Source organism: Telmatherina bonti (assembly GCF_933228915.1).
Source record: "Telmatherina bonti genome assembly, chromosome: 2".
In the NCBI taxonomy this organism is placed as follows: Eukaryota; Metazoa; Chordata; class Actinopteri; order Atheriniformes; family Telmatherinidae; genus Telmatherina; species Telmatherina bonti.
The window spans coordinates 33,948,499-33,966,033 of NC_136620.1; the positions used below are offsets into that span (position 1 = coordinate 33,948,499).

Genomic DNA, 17,535 nt, shown 5'->3' on the forward strand with positions numbered 1-17,535 from the left:
TTTTCTGCTAAATCTATTTTGCAAAGTTGCCAGTGGAGGATACAAGCAGACTGTAATCCAAAAAGTTCATCCAAAATTTTTTTTTTTTTTTAAATCCAGATTTTAAAATGTCAGAGACTGAGTACAGAGAGGCAGCCAGAGAAGCAGACAAGGAATAAGCTTGAGGCAAAAACCTTATGTGAGGAACACTACAAAGATTTCGAGGAAACAGAGCAAAGCAGACAACTCTGAGCTGGAAAACGCCATGAAGGGAATCCAAAAAGTGAAAACATTTTCCAAACACTGAAACAAAGAACAAATAGTAACAAAAAGTTAACATGTGAGATGAATGATGATCGAGGAGAACGGGTGTGAAGGAAAACAAACACAAGGTGTATGAGGATAACACAAAACAGGAAAAACAAAATCCAAAACCATCAGAAACTCAACGTTGTTGTTTGTTTTGCTTTCTGTTGCTGGGATGACCTCTCAGAGCATCTGCAACTCAATCACCTCCAGGGAGAATGAAATCATTTCAATATTTCACTCTCCATGTGATTTTTAATTCACATCTTGCTAATATTTGATCAATACCACCTTGTTATCATAGTCTCTGTCATGCAAACTGAGCTTCATATTTTAGCAAACCTGAATGTGTTTTCATGTCAGCTGCAAACTATGCAAATACTTTGAGACAGCAGAGCTTCCAGCTCAGCTTTGCAATAATCCTCTCGAACATGGTACCCTGGCTTCAGATTTGGAGGTGATGTCAGCTTGTGGGTGTGTCTGTGTTTGGGGTGTGAATATAAGTGGGGGAGAAAAGTAAAAGCTAATCAGACCAAGCTGGGGAACGGAGTCGGAGTCGGTCAGATCTCTGGAAGCCTGAGCAGCAGGGTAAGCATCCCAGATATGGCCAAGCAGCATTCCTGCAGCAACAGCTCGGCCTTCCAGCAGCCGCACTGGATGGTGAGCCAGCAACGAATGAGAGAGAAAAGAGAGAAATAAATCTCTCATGGACTATGTGCAGGAAAAGTAAAAGAAAATCTAACAATTAACATTTTTATTATTTCTGTTTTATTCAAAACATTTTTTATATTTTTGATCTTCAAATGGATGAATTTAGCACTTTTCTTTTATTAAGCAAGTTTATTTCTCTCTGTTTATGTCTTTTCTCTTCCTTTTTCCCTAGAAAATACAGTTAAATGACCAGAAACAAGAATTCAACAAACGTCTCACCAAGGCCAGTCCTCACTCTCTGTCTCAATCCATGTCACATTCATCTACAGATAGCATCAGTTCAGGTATGGAAACCTAAAAACATGTTAGTCAGTCTGATCACATGTCTTTGATACACAAACTGACCCCGAGCCCTTGAGATCCTGAGCTTTCTTCTTCTGCTAAACCTTAATTAAAAGGAAAAGTCCTCTAAAGAATTGAGCTTCTGAAGTTTGGTGCTAATCGCCTTTCTTAAACATGCCAGTCACTGTCAGAGTTTATAGAGACTTCAAAGTCTTCACCTCAGTGGGATCTGAGTTAGAATCTACGATGGAGGCTGGAAAATGTCTTAAGCTTCCAAAAACATCTAAATTGTATTGCTCTATTAAGCACAGGCTGAATATTCTTACACAACTTGATCTTATTTCTACATAGCGGTGAGCAGCAAGAGCTCTGAGGATGAGTCATCTCCCCAGGACAAGCTACAGAAGACATCTAAAGGCTTGTCTGACTTCTGCGTCAAAAACATCAAACAGGCTGATTTTGGACGCAGAGAAATAGAGATTGCACAGCAAGGTCTGACACACAGTTTCAACCAGGGTTTGTTAATGACAGAATCATTATATGAATGTAGCATCTGCACAAGGGGAAGAGAAAGAAACGCAGTAAAATCTGGAATACGTTCAGTCATGTTTTCTGGTCATTGTTCATTATATTTAGAAATGCCTGCACTGATGATTCTGAGGAAAAGAGCAGGAGGGGAGAAACCTCTGGTTGGAGCCAAAATTGTGGGCTGTACACACATCACTGCTCAGACAGCGGTCAGTTCAGCACACACACACACACACACACACACACACACACACACACACACACATTCTCCAAAATTTAATCTGGCTGATCAGTTTACTCCTTCTGTACTTAAATCTTACAAATTATCTGATTTAACTTAACCCAACCAAACAGCAAATGGAGCAGAACTAAACAGAACACAAGAGTCAAGTGTTGACAGAAAACACAATAATAAATGTATAAATGTGTAAACTAGAGCAATTCATGCTCCTGTCTTGGGAGAATCGTTCAGGAATGGCCTTTCATACAGTATTTCAGCAAGCCGATGCTAAACCAGCTAATGCTAAACATGCTAACTATCTTGAGACAGGCTGCTGCCTTCAAATTAAAGATATAGTAACTACTTTTTTTTGATGAAACTAAAATATTTCGAGCAGCACTTGTTCTATCCTGTTCTGCTGTGAAGAAAACATTAATTTATGAGAAATACATAAAATTGCATTTTCCTGTTTTATATGAATGGCTTCCTTCCTCCTCTGCACCTACATATGTTTGCTTGCCATGCTTAGATGAAGTGAAAAGGTCCTTTAGTCTAACATTTGTGATCTTTAAGCAATGTCATATCATTTATATTATTACTACACTGTTGTTTTTCAATTATATTTAGACCAGGGGTAGGCAACTCCGGTCCTCGAATGCCACGGTCCTGCAAATGTTAGGAGTTTCCCTGCTGCAACACACCTGATTCAAAACAATGACTAATTAGCAGACTAGTGCAGAGCTCAACATTAAACTCTTCACTAGTCTGCTAATTAGGTCTATTGTGTTTCAGGTGTGTTGCAGCAGAGAAACTCCTAACATTTGCTGGATCGTGGCACTCGAGGACCGGCGTTGCCTATCCCTAATTTAGACAATTAGATATTTTAATTTATTTGATGTGAGTTTTGGGGGCTTTTGCAGGTGCTGATTGAGACTCTAGTTGCACTGGGAGCACAATGTCGATGGGCAGCCTGTAACATCTTCTCCACCCAGAACCCCGTGGCTGCTGCGCTGGCTGAAGGAGGTACATCCCTGTACCAGTGCCACCATGTGACTGACAAGAGGGCACGCTCTTCCACTTTTTCATTTGAACACCATTCACACATTATGCCACATTGTCTTCCAGGGATCCCAGTGTTTGCATGGGGAGGAGAATCAGAGGATGATTTCTGGTGGTGTATTGACAGATGTGTTGCTGCTGATTCTTGGCAGCCCAACTTGGTATGCTGATTAAATATATGATATAAATTATTTAAACTAGTTTATTGGCCTTTGATTGTGTTGCTTGGTAGCTCGAGGAAACTTGAAATATGAAAATATGGTCATTTGGTAGAATGGTTCTTCAAAGAATATTGGTCTAAATATGGTCCTAATCAGCTGTTTTCTTAACAGGAGATGACAGCTGGCTGCATGATCTTTAGTTCTTGGCCATGTTTGGCCTCACAAAATTTGCCATAACCCATTATTTCAACAGCTTATGACATATTGTTCACATGTTATAAGCCAGGCAAATCATGAGTTCAGCATATTGGTTTATGAAGCTTGGTGATGCCTTAGCCAAGTCATGGACTAAAATGGTCCAAATTAGGCCCAAATGTTTCTTTCATTGTGTGTGTGTAACACACTAACTGTGTTCTTATGATTTTTCAGTTTATATTTTTTCATAAATATGCCGCATTTTGAAAAACATCAATCACACCTAAACAGCCTGCGGCTTTTTTCAAAGATCTGAAAGATTGTCCAGCGCTTAGTCTCGGTGTTTCCACAGAGGTTCAGCTTAGACTAGCAAAAAAGAAGTCTTGTTCCTTCCCAACACAGCAGCCTGCAAAACAGATAAACCTGTCTAAGTCTGCCATGTGAGGATAAGATCAAATGCACCAGACGAAATGAATTATTAAAATTATTTTCTTGAAATCTTCAGCTTTTCTCTCCTATATTGTAAATAGAGGCCTGAAGTTCTAAGAAAAGCTTTCAATGACTAAAATTAAGTTAAATTGTCAGTAACATTTTACTAAGACATCAGCAAATCAAGCTTAAATAATTTGTGAAACTGAGATATATAGCCAAAAGTCTTTTCGTTCAGCCTGCCTATTTATTGAAATGAATGAGCAACACTCAGAGCTCAGGTGTGACTAACAACTGAATGAGTTGGAAAAGTTGACCACCCACCATGCCAGGTGGTTTTTTTCTAAAGCAACACAGGAAAATGTGTCTACTCACACAATATAACCCTTAAGCCAACTGACTCATTTTCAGTGGTTGAACTCTGACATAAGTTACACAACTGCAAACAAAGTTTTGAAACGTATATCAGAAAAACACTAATGTGGAGCTTTCACGTGAGTACAAACAACAGCAACAACATAATCAACAATAAAGCAACTTGATTTAGATGTCTGATAATAATATTAGATTTAAGTTAAATATTGTTGTGTCCAGATTATAGCTGTGATAATTATCTGTTATTCCTTCAGGAGAGGCATTATTAAGATTGCTGTATTTCCATTTTTTGAGTTTAATGTCAACTTAGGCTTACCTACAGTTCAGTTTGTTTATCAGCCTCAGTTGTACCAAACAGGGCTTTGGTTTGGTTTTTTTTGGTTTTTTTTATTAAGATTCTGGATGATGGTGGTGACATGACACATTGGATCTCTAAGAAATATCCAAGCTTGTTCACAGAGATCAGAGGCATTGTGGAGGAAAGCGTGACAGGTGTTTATCGGTAAGTTTGTCACAGAGCTTCACATCATGTCATAAATCATTGTCTTGCTGACTGTATGTACCTTTATGTTTCAGGTTGTACCAGCTGTCACAGGTTGGCAAACTGTGGGTTCCTGCCATGAATGTTAACGACTCCGTGACCAAGCAGAAATTTGACAACCTCTACTGCTGCAAGGAGTCCATATTAGATGGGTAATGACTCATGTTGAGACCACAAACAGGTAAGAATATTTTTCCAACAATAGCCTGACTGTGTTGAACTCCTTTCCCAGGTTAAAGCGAACTACTGACATCATGTTTGGAGGAAAACAGGTGGTGGTGTGTGGATATGGTGAGGTCAGTGCAGCAAAAAACATAACATGTTTTAAAAGTCGCTCATTTTTGAGCAAGTGGACCATTCTCCTTTCTTTTCCCTTGCAGGTTGGTAAAGGCTGCTGTGCTGCCCTGAAAGCGCTGTGTGCCGTCGTATACGTCACAGAAGTGGATCCTATTTGTGCCCTTCAGGCCTGGTATGAAAAGAGGAAGCTTTTATCAGCTCAGATGTAAAGTGTTCCTTCTTTTCAAAGCCACAGTGTAACAAAGCATGATGAGAACTGCTGTTTTAACCCAATTCTCTCGTCCCCTCCTCCTTTCAGCATGGATGGCTTCAGAGTGGCAACACTCAGTGAAGTCATCAGACAGGTAGACATTGTCATCACCTGCACAGGTACTGCAACTGATGCCCTCAGATTAAGAATAGATCCCACAACGTTGGCTGTTTTGATCTGATTTTAGATGATCTCTGTTTCTGTGCAGGAAATAAGAATGTGGTCATGAGGGAACATTTTGACAGAATGAAAAGTGGTTGTTTAGTCTGCAACATGGGACACTCAAACACTGAGATGGACTTGGTAAAGACTTGGTGTGTCTTCATGTCGACGTTTGTGTTTGGGTATGCCTGGGTGTTTTAACAACAAACTCCTATTTTCAGGCGAGTCTGCGGACTGCAGAGCTGAAGTGGGAGCAAGTGAGGCCTCACGTAGATCAGGTCAGCTGGCCGGATGGCAAGAGAGTTGTCCTGCTGGCTGAGGTAATGATACCTGTGTATCACATGCCAATTAATAATTGATTATCACTCACATGATAACTATATGTTGTTTTTTGGTATGGTATTTTTTTAAGAATGTAACATGAGTAGTTTTGTATGTAAAGATGGTGTCATTGTGAGTCTGCCGTTCGGACAGAAGCCTTCTTGAATTTACAGAGACAAATAGCCATTACACAGGCCTTGACAGGCAGATCAGATTTGATTTGATCAGTGACCTGCTGCAGTGAGATGGTAACCAGACCTGCAGTCCATGTGACAAAACTCTGGCTCGATCATGAGGGTGCACTTTGGGAGTTTTGTACGGTCTGTGAGATGCTTGTTAGCACTTGAAATAACCTCGAAGCAGATTTCTCTGCAAGACAACAAAGCTGTCCTGAAATAATATGAAAATCTGAAATGCAATGATGGCAAAAGGTAAGACAGTGATGAAAGTGAACTTAGAATGCTAAATATAATTGGGTTTGAGCTGACGGTTCATGCAGCAGGAAAATAGACAGCAAAAAAATTCAGGAAGGAAAGTTAGCAATTACATTATAATGGCCAGGTATGAATCTAAAACAACATTAACAACCATGGGAAGAACATTATTGTACACTGCGATCAAACACTAACGGGCTTCCTGACAAAAACTCTTAAACACCACATTTCATTTGGTAGCAGAAATAAATTCACAGGGATTTCAAGTGAAGACTGAGTTCTTTATTCCCTTCCAGTAAAAAAAAATGCAAGCAAGATCCTGCTTTTGTTTCCAGAAAATCTACATGAGTAATTAGATTCATGCAAATATCCTTAATCACAATGTCAAAATGTCTTGAAAAATCGGGCCAGGGTTACGTTTAATAGAGCATTTCTGCTGGAAGCATGTTGATGTGTCAAAACAGAAAACCATAGATAAAATTAAAAAAGAAATGACTTGCTGGGACACTTGTTTCTATCTTCACACAGTGGGGGGTGACATTGTTATGTCACTGTTAACTGATTTTTAGCTTTTTGGCTTTGAAACATCACTGTAGCCCTTGTTATCCTTTAAAGGTTAAAGGTCACATTTAGCAAAAAGTTGTTCTTGTAATATTAGCTAAAAAAGATTTTGTAAGGTCAAGAAATTCCCTCCAGTTGTTTATGAGAGGTCGTGTGAAGAGGATACTAACAGCAATGTGAAAATATATTGTTTTGAGTTTTTTTTTTTTAACCTATTTATTTATGATTAGGGTCGTTTGCTGAATCTGAGCTGTTCCACCGTGCCTTCATTTGTCGTCTCAATCACAGCCACAACTCAGGTAAAAAAGTTATTTTCATCTGACTTTAAAATCACTGCGGACGTCACTGTGGATAGTCTGGCTGGAGAGCATTCTCACTGATGTGTTTCAGGCCTTGGCTCTAATAGAGCTGCACAGCGCTCCACAGGGGCGTTACAAACAGGATGTCTACCTGCTGCCGAAGAAGATGGGCAAGTTCTCACCTTAAATACACTAAAACACATCTATATAACTCATAGCCAATATAATAACAAAAACAATTTAAATGTGTGCATTTGTATTTTTAGATGAATATGTTGCAAGTCTTCATCTGCCAATATTTGATGCTCACCTCACCGAGCTGACTAATGATCAGGCAAAGTACCTGGGCATCAGCAAACACGGACCCTTCAAACATAATTACTACAGGTAAAAACGGAACTTTTCACAAACACTGATGACACATACAGATGTTAATTTGGTGTATGTAACAAAAAAATCATTTTAAAACAGGTACTAAGCTGCCTAGATGAGCTGATGCGACTGAAAACCCATCAGTCCTGGAGATGGAGCTCCGATGCCCTCTACTGTCAGTCTGATGAGCACGTCCGTTTTACTTTTCTGCTTTTATGAGTCGTTGCATCTTTTGTTTTATCTCTGTTACAAGTTATGATTATTATTAATGTCACAAATAGATCACATCTTGAGTTTTAAATGAGATATGAAAGGTTTTAAATAAAGAAAAAACTGGAAGCAGCTCGGTCTGAACCTCAGTAAATACCTGAGCCTCACTACTTTTACCCACTAGAGGGCATGAGACTATCATCTTTGGAAGATATTAGTATTGGTCCGAATACTTATCCTTTCCCTACTAAAGGCATTAGTCTTTCTATCTTACTGTAAGAATACAACAGCAGTAATTATCATTTGTGTGTTTGTGCATCTGTGTTTATAACACTGGGACATAAACTTCTTCACAAAATCCCTCTGTGTGGATATGACTCCTTTTAAGAACGAAAGAATCCTTAAATTCAATCCTGAGACAGTGGCTCCAATACTTTTTCTGCAAGGTCCCCTTTTTATCGCAACCCTCAACCCACCCAGCTTTCTGTTTTGGCACCACTGACTCATTTTAGGATAAAGTTCAGGATTAGTGATTTTAATTATTATTTCACCAATACTGTTAAAAATGCGTTCTGAAAATCAATACAAGTCAAAAATGTCCTCTGAAGTGAAAAACTGTGTGCGTGTGTCTTACTTTATGTATGGGGTGACTGGGTCATGTGACCTCAGCTTCCTGGCTGATAGGCATGTATCTGCTGCATGGATGCAGAGATGTGGTTGTTTCTGTTACTGTGCATTGTGTACAAGCATTATTTTGTAAATTAAAAAATCACTATGCACATTGCAGAAATAGTGCTGAAACAAAGGCAAACTGTTGCATGAACACAAATGACATTACACACTCCTGGGTCCAAGCATTTCAGTGGGGTTATGTTCTGAAATACAAGATGCACCAAAATCACAATAGAGATCCCAAGGCCCAAATCAAATCTGTTACTGTTGTGATGTAAGAGGGTCAAATTATATAGGATTATATGATATGTGATCAAGATGTTTTTATTTAGTATGTTGACCACATCTGTCTTCAGTTGTTTTTGTGTAAGTGTAATCTGTTTCTAGGTAACATTTTAATTGTTCACTGTTAAAATTTAGAGATACATTTCATCATAAACTTCTGTAATCTATTGAATATGATTGAACTCTAATATTTTTTCTTTGCTTTGATTTAAGATGTGCTCTGTAAGGTCAGGATGTTTGGCCAAACCAAATGCATCAGAAAGACTGAAATACAGGAAGTCTCTGTTTTATCATAGTATGTGATGTGGAAAAATTACTTCCACCTACACAGAGTGGTAAATTATAGAGTGAATAGCAGCCTCATAACAATAATTTAATGACACTGATATTACTGAAGACATTCTAGCCTGCAGATTTGCCTGATTTTGAGCAGAAATAAAGCACAACAGTGAAGTCCTTTTGGCAATACTAACATCAGATAAACTGGTTGGTGAACAATTAAAAATATGCACCTAATGCTTAAAAATTTATTTTTATACACAAGATTAATCTGTATTTCTCCACCTCCATCTTTAACCTCATTATCAAAACAAAACAGAATGTAGGATCCTTGAGCTACAATTGTCGACATAACCTGTTGCACAATTTTTTTTCTATTTTTATTTTCTTTATTTTGATGATTTTCTTTTTTTTAAATATTTCTTGCATACTGTTTATTGTTGGTCTTTTACTCCTTAGTGTTCCCCACTTCAGATTAAATGGTTGATGTACATATTTATATATTTGTATCATGACTGTGTGTCATAATTTACTTACATCCATTCATAAAAATAAAAAAAAAACACTAACGCGTTCGTTACGTTGCTTTATGAGGAATTACTTCAGCATTAGTTCCTGTTAGAAGCTATATAATTAACTGTTCCAAGAAAATCCAGCTGGTCATATGAGAGCCGTTATCTGTTTTCCTCGATTGCCTATGTCTGGTCATGAAGTCCTAAAAATACCCCCCTGGATTACTGTAATCCATGGACTGGATGCATGTGTGTGTGTGTTTGCACCAAAGCATGACCCCAGTAGAGTCTAGTTCATTTGTTCCTTGGGCACAGCAGACTGCAGCTAAGTGATGCATGCAGCAGAGGAACATAGTGAGTTCACCTCAATTAAATGAATGTCTTTCTTCTCTTCCTATTTTGTTGTACTAATAATGAATTATTTTACCAATTTACTCACACGCCCTATTCCAAATCTGCCCACACTTTTCTTTAAAAGATAAAATCCCCTTTATTTGACTTGTTCTAAAGAAGGCTCCAAAAAGAACTGAAACTCTCTATCCTGTTCACCTTCATTGTTATATACCTTTATTTTACAGTCACAAAGATATTAAATAGAAATGGTTGAGACAACAGCAACTAAATGGTCATTAGGGCTCGAGATTAATGAGGAGAAGCATTAACTTCCACACCCAATCTAATCAAATGACACCACTCATTCTCTTGTATCACCAGTATCCCATATTTAGCGAGGGTCGGTGTGTATGTGTATGTATGAGCACAGCAGCTGATAATCCATTGGTTGGTGATGCCTCTCAGGAAGACAGATGGTCAGTGCAGCCTATGCTTCTGGATCTGTAAGCCCAGTTTGTGCGCACTTTTAGCAACCAGGAAGTATCAGGATTTGGTCTGTGTGTGCTTGTCCTTGTCTTCCCTCCCAGTTAGGGATTCTCCCTAAAGAGCTTTGATGCCTTCTCTGCATCACTACAGGGTCTAATCACTCATACCAGCTGTCAGCATGTTGGCCTCCCTCCTCCTTCTCTTGACTGGCACCACTTAACCTCGCATCCTCTGCATTTGGACATAATGGACTCTCACAGCATCCTTACTGAAATATGATGAACAGGCATGGTTGCTGATTGCTCTGACTGCTCACAGTGCTCCTACAAATACGTTTAGTCCTTTTTTTTTTTTTTTTTTTTAAAGTACTGTGGGGCGTGATGCTGTTTTATGGTAAATAAGTCAAATTGTGCTTTTTGAGTTGTTGCTTTTCCTTCAATGTGTTCTAGATTTAGTTTAAAAGTCTTCAAAACAACAAACTACACAAATAAGACAGAGGTTTGTAGTACAAGTTTTTCTCTTTTTGTTCTGTTCCTGTTACATTATGAAGCCTGTCTTCTCAACACTGGCTCTATGGCATAAACTAGCTCGCCCCAAACACAGAATGACTCAATATGAGCTCACAGATGGATAAATTTTATACATATCCTGGCAAAGTATATTAAATAACCACTCACTGGGGATGTTAATTCAGCTATTTTATTAAATAAGAAACATTCTCACAAATGACCCAAATGACCCAAAACTAAACTAAGGAAACTTTTTCTGGTGGCCCGCCACAGACCGGGGAAAAGGGCAGCGCATGTAGATGAAGCTTTTAAACTAAAACATGTCTGGATTTTAGAAAAAGATTAACAGTATTGCAGCTAAAGGGATTAGTTTATGTAAAAAGCAAAGCAAAAGATAATTTAATATAATAATATATATTAATATAATATAATTTCTATCAACAGTTGTTTACTTGTTTACCATTTACTGCACTGTGTAACTTTTACAAAAAATGTTTTTATTCATAACCAGAAACACTCGCTTTGTTTTATTAGTGTGTCATCAGCGTTCTTGGCAACTTAACTTAAACAGTCATCACATGTGATCATGATTATTGTGGCATTTGCATCTTCATCAAATGTAAACCAGCTGAACACGAATATGCCTTCCATTTGGTCCTGCCCATGACTACCTGTGGAAACAATGGAAAGAAGTTTGAATTTCCTTCAAAGTAAATCACCTCACAGTGTTGCAACATATTATAGTTGTTTTCAGGAACGTCTAAAACTTAAAGGAAATACAAACAAAATGGCAATGAAAGGCGAAACACCAAGTAAGACATCAAAATGCCAGGATGGGCCACTTTTAGCAAAATGACTTGATAAAACATGCATAACAAGGACATGAAAAACAAATAGGCCATAATAATGTTTGTGACTGAAATGTTAGAAATTAGTTGAAGGAAAAACTTAGTAATCAACAGCAAACAAGAAAACAAGATCAGGATGAAGAGGAGCAGACAAGAACAGCAGCTGACTGAATGAAAGTGATGCTGAGAAAATTATGAATCTCTATTTGGAAAGATTATGCTGGACTTTTTATTCGGGGCATGTCCAGTAAAACAGCATTTTAAGAAAGTAAATAAGCCCTTTTACATCAGGGGTCTCCAAAGTGGGTCCTTGGGGGCCGCTATCCTGCAGGCTTTCAATACAGTTCTGCTTCAACACACCTGACACAGATGAAATAAATCCAACAGCCGTTAAAGTACTGCACAATGACTCATTAATTTAAGTCAGGTGTGATTGAGCAGGAATACATAAAAAACCTGCAGCATTGTGGTCCTTGAGAACTGGAGCTGGACACCCCTGTTTTATCTAGGTGTTGTATGAGGAAAATTAGATGTTTAATGAAGATAAAAGCATCTCAACATATATAGTAGATCCCATATAAAAAGATGAGCTAGCAACAGATAAATGAGTAAATAACTCTTTAAATAATAATGTTCTTCTTTCCTCCACCTCTCATTAAAACTCTGTCAAAAACTACACAATAATTGTTTCATTTTTACAAAGTTGAAACAAACAAATTACATTAAAAATCACTGTGTGTGTGTGTGTGTGTGTGTGTGTGTGTGTGTGTGTGTGTGTGTGTGTTGTTAACTTTCCCGTAAAAGGCAGAAGTAGGACCTTATGTTTGATTTGATAAACTATACTAAAAGAAAGACTCAACGTGTCTGAGCTCTAAAGGTTGTACGCAGCATTAATGTAATTTTCCTTCCATTCAGATAAATCATGACTGAACACGATCAGGCTGCACTTTAAGGTGAGTCCAGGTAGCCGCTGCTGACGCCAGCACAGACCTTAGCCTGTTCCTCTATCAGTCTAACATAAACATAATTGATTTATTGATGAGGGAAGATCAACTTAGCACTTAATGGCGTGTACATGGATTTACGTGTTTTGGACCAATAATCAAAGCCTCCTTTCGTTCCAACCTTTACTGTTTGAAGTCTAAGATTACACAAGAGTTTGATGCCATGATCAGCTAGCTGCAGCTGAGACAATCCCAAGAGGAGGACGCTGGACAGGAGGATTCTTTTCCCCAGCTGCAAACTGACTGGACTGCTGATGCATTTCTGTCTTTGACTTGCTCTCTTGTTATTCTTTGAAGACTTCTGAGGTGTTTTGAGACTGCAAGAACGCTCAGGGGGGATTACTAAGTGTTGACCCCTCACTGCTCCGCCTGCAGCCACTCACACACAACCAAAACCCTCCCAAACCTCCAAACACCACCTTCAGAATGAGACAGAGATGGTGGCGGGTTAAATGGAAATTTCTAAATAAGCAATAATCCTCTTCTTGTGAAGGGTCCTGTGTTATTGGGAGGTTCATGTGTAAAAGCTCTCAGTCAGTTGTTGGCAAGTCTAGAACCACCGGATCCTTCCAGCCCACCAGAGTGAGTTCTACCATTGCCAAACACTGTTGGAGAGTTTATCGGTCAACGCCACCTGATATGTCTGATGGCTGAAGTTCAGGTTACATGGAGCGGCATCTCAACGATGGAGCGCGTGCCTCCTACTGACATCTGATAGGGACAGCATGATCAATAAGATCTGTGGTTCATCCTCTCCGTCCCATTCTCTCTTCTCTGTTTGTTTCACATAACTGACAGCAGTGGATTAACTCTCGGGTCTCAGGTCCTTGTGCTGAAAACACACAGCTGAGTGTTTCTCTCGTCCCATATTGGCACTACACATGATTGCTCAAATAACAAGAAACGAAGCAAAAATGTGCTAGTGCCAAAATGCGCAAAGAGCATAAGAGATGCTTTAGAAAGCGCTGAACGTGGATTCATCTGCTGATTTTATGCTCACACAGCGTGGTTCTATCTCTGCTCTGTTTATGGCCCTATGGTAATTCACTGATTGTGTGTTGTGACAGTGAATTCTACCAGTGCCATACACAGAACAGGAGGAGATGTAAGTGTAGTCCAGAATTACTGCAACGGAGTAAAACCTGAACATCATTTCCCACAATTCTCAATTCCACTGAACTTGAAAAGGTCCAAACCTCCGATGACCTCCTTTGGGGTTGGGGAGCTTTCAGTTGTAGGGTCAGAAATCTTTGCAGTATGAAATGGAAATGCAGATATCCTCTATTCTCTACCATATCGTCTCTACAGGAAAGTGAGTAAATCCAGCTCTGTTATCTGCTGCTGGCTGGAAAAGCTTGCAGCTCTGCTTATCTCAGTTTACCTGTCTTAAAGTGAATCCTCACCAGGCTCTCAGCTCTAAAAGTCCCCATTCAGAGTATTTTGGAACATTACAAGCCGTCTTGAGCTCTGCAATGGAGCATGTCTGCAGCTCAGATTGATTCTGGCTGTAGGGAATGATGCGCTAAGTGATTTTTGAGATGCTCCAAATGGGTCCCAAAGCAAGGCTCATCTTTCCGTTTCCGGGATAGATCAATAGAATAAAAAGCATGTGAGTGTGTGCGTGTGTGTGTGTGAGAGAGAGTTGGAGAGCATAAATTGAAAACCCCCTGAAGTTGCTTGGTGGAATCAGGATGTTTTTAGTCTCTCCTAATATCTCAGATGCTCTCATTTCTGATCATGAAGTTGTATGATGATCATTCGGCCAAACATTTCCAGTAAATCTGATGAAAGTTGGAACTTATGATCAGAGGAAAATATATCCTGATCCGAAAGCAGTGAAGGTTAATACCACTGCACCTTGTATAATCAGTTTCCATCGTGCCATTTTCATAGATATTTGCGTTTTGAAAAAATAATTACGTTTCCTTTTTTACCTTATTACAATCTGTGCAGCTAAGAACACAACATGATGTCTTGATTTAAAGTCAGTTGATTATTTTTCTGCATGTTTAACCTTATGCGGGATGTTTCCAATATCTCTTTACTCAGATGTAGAGCTTCCTACCTTACATAGATACCATACCACCAGATACCATATCATCATAGGCTCATCAACTCTTTACAAAAAAAAGACAAGAAGCTTTTTAACTGACCCAAACTTTCAGAAGCCTCCATATCTTGCTGAGAATATCTTCATTAGAAAGCAGCCTTTAAATCACATCAAGGATGTAGAAACTGTTTTTGGTGCTTCTTCAGTCCACAGGGAAGCAGTTTACTCTCCATAGCTCCAGTTGTCCGTTTCCCGCGGCTCCCTGCTTGTTTGGGCTGTAGAGCAGAGGATTTTCTAGTGGACAGGTAATTACTTGGTAAGCATCTTAACCCACTATCAGTATAGTAATCCACGCCGCCCTCCCCCCTCTCTATCTGCCGCCTCCGAACGCAGGCCTGGAACACATTTCCGGTGCGCCTTTTGCGCACAGGACGCACACCAAGGTGGAGGATGACTTCACAGGATTGGTAATTGAATTCTGCCCACATTACTTTGGTCGGCGTCGAGCAAAATCGTGAATAACAGATAAACAAAAGTATATTATTTCACATTTATGACAAAAAAGAAAAAAAAACTTAGGTTATGTAAGTTAAGGAAATAAGTAAATTCTAACTGGAAACTTCGTTTCACTAAACGCTCTTCTGTAATTTTTTTCCACCAGTGATTCCAGTTAGACCTACCAGCATCCATCGGGTGCGGCCAGTCCTCATGATCCTCGTCCCAGGTTTAGAAGTTTCTCCGAGCTCAGGCCTCCTCTGCGCCTTGTTTTATACCAGCATCTCTGCACAGCTCATTTACCTGCTGTCGGTGATTATTAGACAGATTGCAGGTGGAAAAAGACGCATCATCCTTTCAGTTCATGTGAATCCAGCGGAGTCGGATAGGAGAGGTTTGGGTTACGGTTCTTTCAAAGTTTCAAAGTGAAATCCACCCGCGCTCCCTTTGTCCACTCCATACATTATGAAGGAGGCGCAGCCGGCCAGCAGTCTCATCGCTCTCCGCGCCCTCCGCGTCTCCTGCAGCTCCAGTTACTCCGGAATAACTTTACTTTCATTTCAGCTGTTTTTATGCATCTGTTTAATAATAAATTAAACTTCTTATACTCTGCAAAATATTCTAATATTAAACCATTTTAAACTTGAAATCAGATTTGAGACAACAGAACTGATGATGATGATGAAAAAGGCTGGTAAGCTTTATAACCACTTCTTTTTAATGTAAACTGACTCACGCACATAATTACACATGCTAAAAGCATAATAAGCGTTAGTGAGCTGCCGACCAGCCAAATTAAACTGATGTTGCAACTGGACACCAGAATATGCGCAGAAAGACGTAGCGTGGCCACGAAGCCATGAATATTTCATTAGATCATTACAATCTTGGTGTCAGAGCATCATGCAGTCATCTGGTAATTTACTCATTATGATCCATGAGCAAAAGCTGCCTGAAGAACAAATAATCGAACCTGTTTAAAACAGGTTAAATAAAGAAAAACTGTATAGACCCAATCAAGATTTAAAAAAACAAAAACAAAAAACACTTCCACGTATTTTCTTACTTTTTTTAAAAACTTTTTGCGTTTTTAGAGACTTAAATATCTATGTGTTTACATCTCTGATCATATTTATTTAAGTTTTAGAAATTATTTTATACAACATCATTCATGCATGTTGTGAGAAAGCAGAAACACGTGAAGCAGAACAAAATTACAGCTACAAACACATCAGGTGAGGTCTCCAAAATGGCCATTATGGCACCTTGGCACCATCTTTTCTTAAAGTTTTCCAATTTGGAGACCTCAGATTCGAAAACTTTAAGGAAATTAGGATTACAACCATCTTTCATTTAAAATCCCTGCATTATTGAAGCATTCAGGAAAGATAATGAAATCTGAATGTCAAATTTTGTGTGTAGAAAACAAACCATTTTCACAAAATAAACTTAATTTTCTTTTTTTGTTTTTTTTTCCTTCGGTGAAATAAAACATGAAATTAACCTTTGAGGTGCAGAAATGTCTTCTAGACACAGACGACTATGTGCTGCCACCTGGTGGGCAAAAGTCAGACAGCGGTCAAAACTGTTCAGAAAATATCATCCATGCATCAAAATCCATTTCCAGACAAGTCAAACCAAATCTGCAGAGTAAATAAGAAAAAGAACTTGTTTGAAGTCACAGCTACCATCAACAACTGAACACTGACAGCTGTTTTTTTTTTTTTTTTTTTTTTAGGTTTATTTCCTTTTTCAAGTTACAAGGGAAGCACATTTATTGATTTTTTTGCCTTTTTAAAAATCTGGGATATCTTAATCTGTATCCTCGACAAAGGGCTTAAAACATAAAAATAAAAACATTCAGACAAATTATAGGCATCAAATATACGTTTCATGTTAATAAAAAAAAACAAACAAAAAAAAAAAACACATTGATGAATCCAGATGATGACAAACAAGGCTGGACAGTGGTTTGTATTTTTAGCATTTTGAAAAAACTTCCTGTGACATCATGTCGTCCTAAGACTTAACACCAGCATGAAGTATGTTCGGTAACAAAGGCAAATTAGAGCCGTTAAATGAGGCGCTTTAACACAAACTTCTATTGCATGACAGAAGAACATGACATATTTGTTCTATGACTATCACAACATTTCCAGAGGATTCAGATCTTTTTGCAGGTCACTGAAAAATATAATTTCAAGGACAGGATTATCACTTTAGCTTCTGATTTCTCTCCATTTTTGCTTCTAACAAGACGTAATGACCCTTTTCATGGTGACACGGTTCTTTGTTTTGTTTGGTTCTCTGCAGAAGTCAACACACTGATCTGCAATGCAATGTATGCATGTAACAAACATGTTTCAGGCT

At 38.7% G+C, this 17,535-nt stretch overlaps 2 protein-coding genes across 2 annotated transcripts in view; one reads left to right on the forward strand and one right to left on the reverse strand.

Moving 5' to 3' along the window:
* Positions 1 to 875: 875 nt before the first annotated feature.
* Positions 876 to 7,501, forward strand: LOC306760862 (S-adenosylhomocysteine hydrolase-like protein 1; the record flags this gene model as incomplete). The annotated part of the gene is made up of 16 exons (XM_079246889.1): positions 876 to 945; positions 1,169 to 1,280; positions 1,630 to 1,770; positions 1,915 to 2,015; positions 2,947 to 3,049; positions 3,152 to 3,246; positions 4,641 to 4,747; positions 4,822 to 4,938; positions 5,019 to 5,082; positions 5,167 to 5,255; positions 5,382 to 5,452; positions 5,542 to 5,636; positions 5,717 to 5,815; positions 7,042 to 7,110; positions 7,202 to 7,280; positions 7,377 to 7,501. Exons 1-16 carry the CDS (start codon positions 889 to 891, stop codon positions 7,499 to 7,501), a joined length of 1,524 nt encoding a protein of 507 aa, XP_079103015.1. The 5' UTR covers positions 876 to 888.
* Positions 7,502 to 16,994: 9,493 nt separating this feature from the next.
* Positions 16,995 to 17,535, reverse strand: part of LOC306767071 (ubiquitin-conjugating enzyme E2 H-like) — an 11,904-nt gene continuing 11,363 nt past the window's right edge. Inside the window, exon 7 of the mRNA XM_079254979.1 lies at positions 16,995 to 17,535. This exon is cut by the window's right edge and continues 1,795 nt beyond it. The gene's annotated coding sequence lies outside the window, so the exon portion shown is untranslated.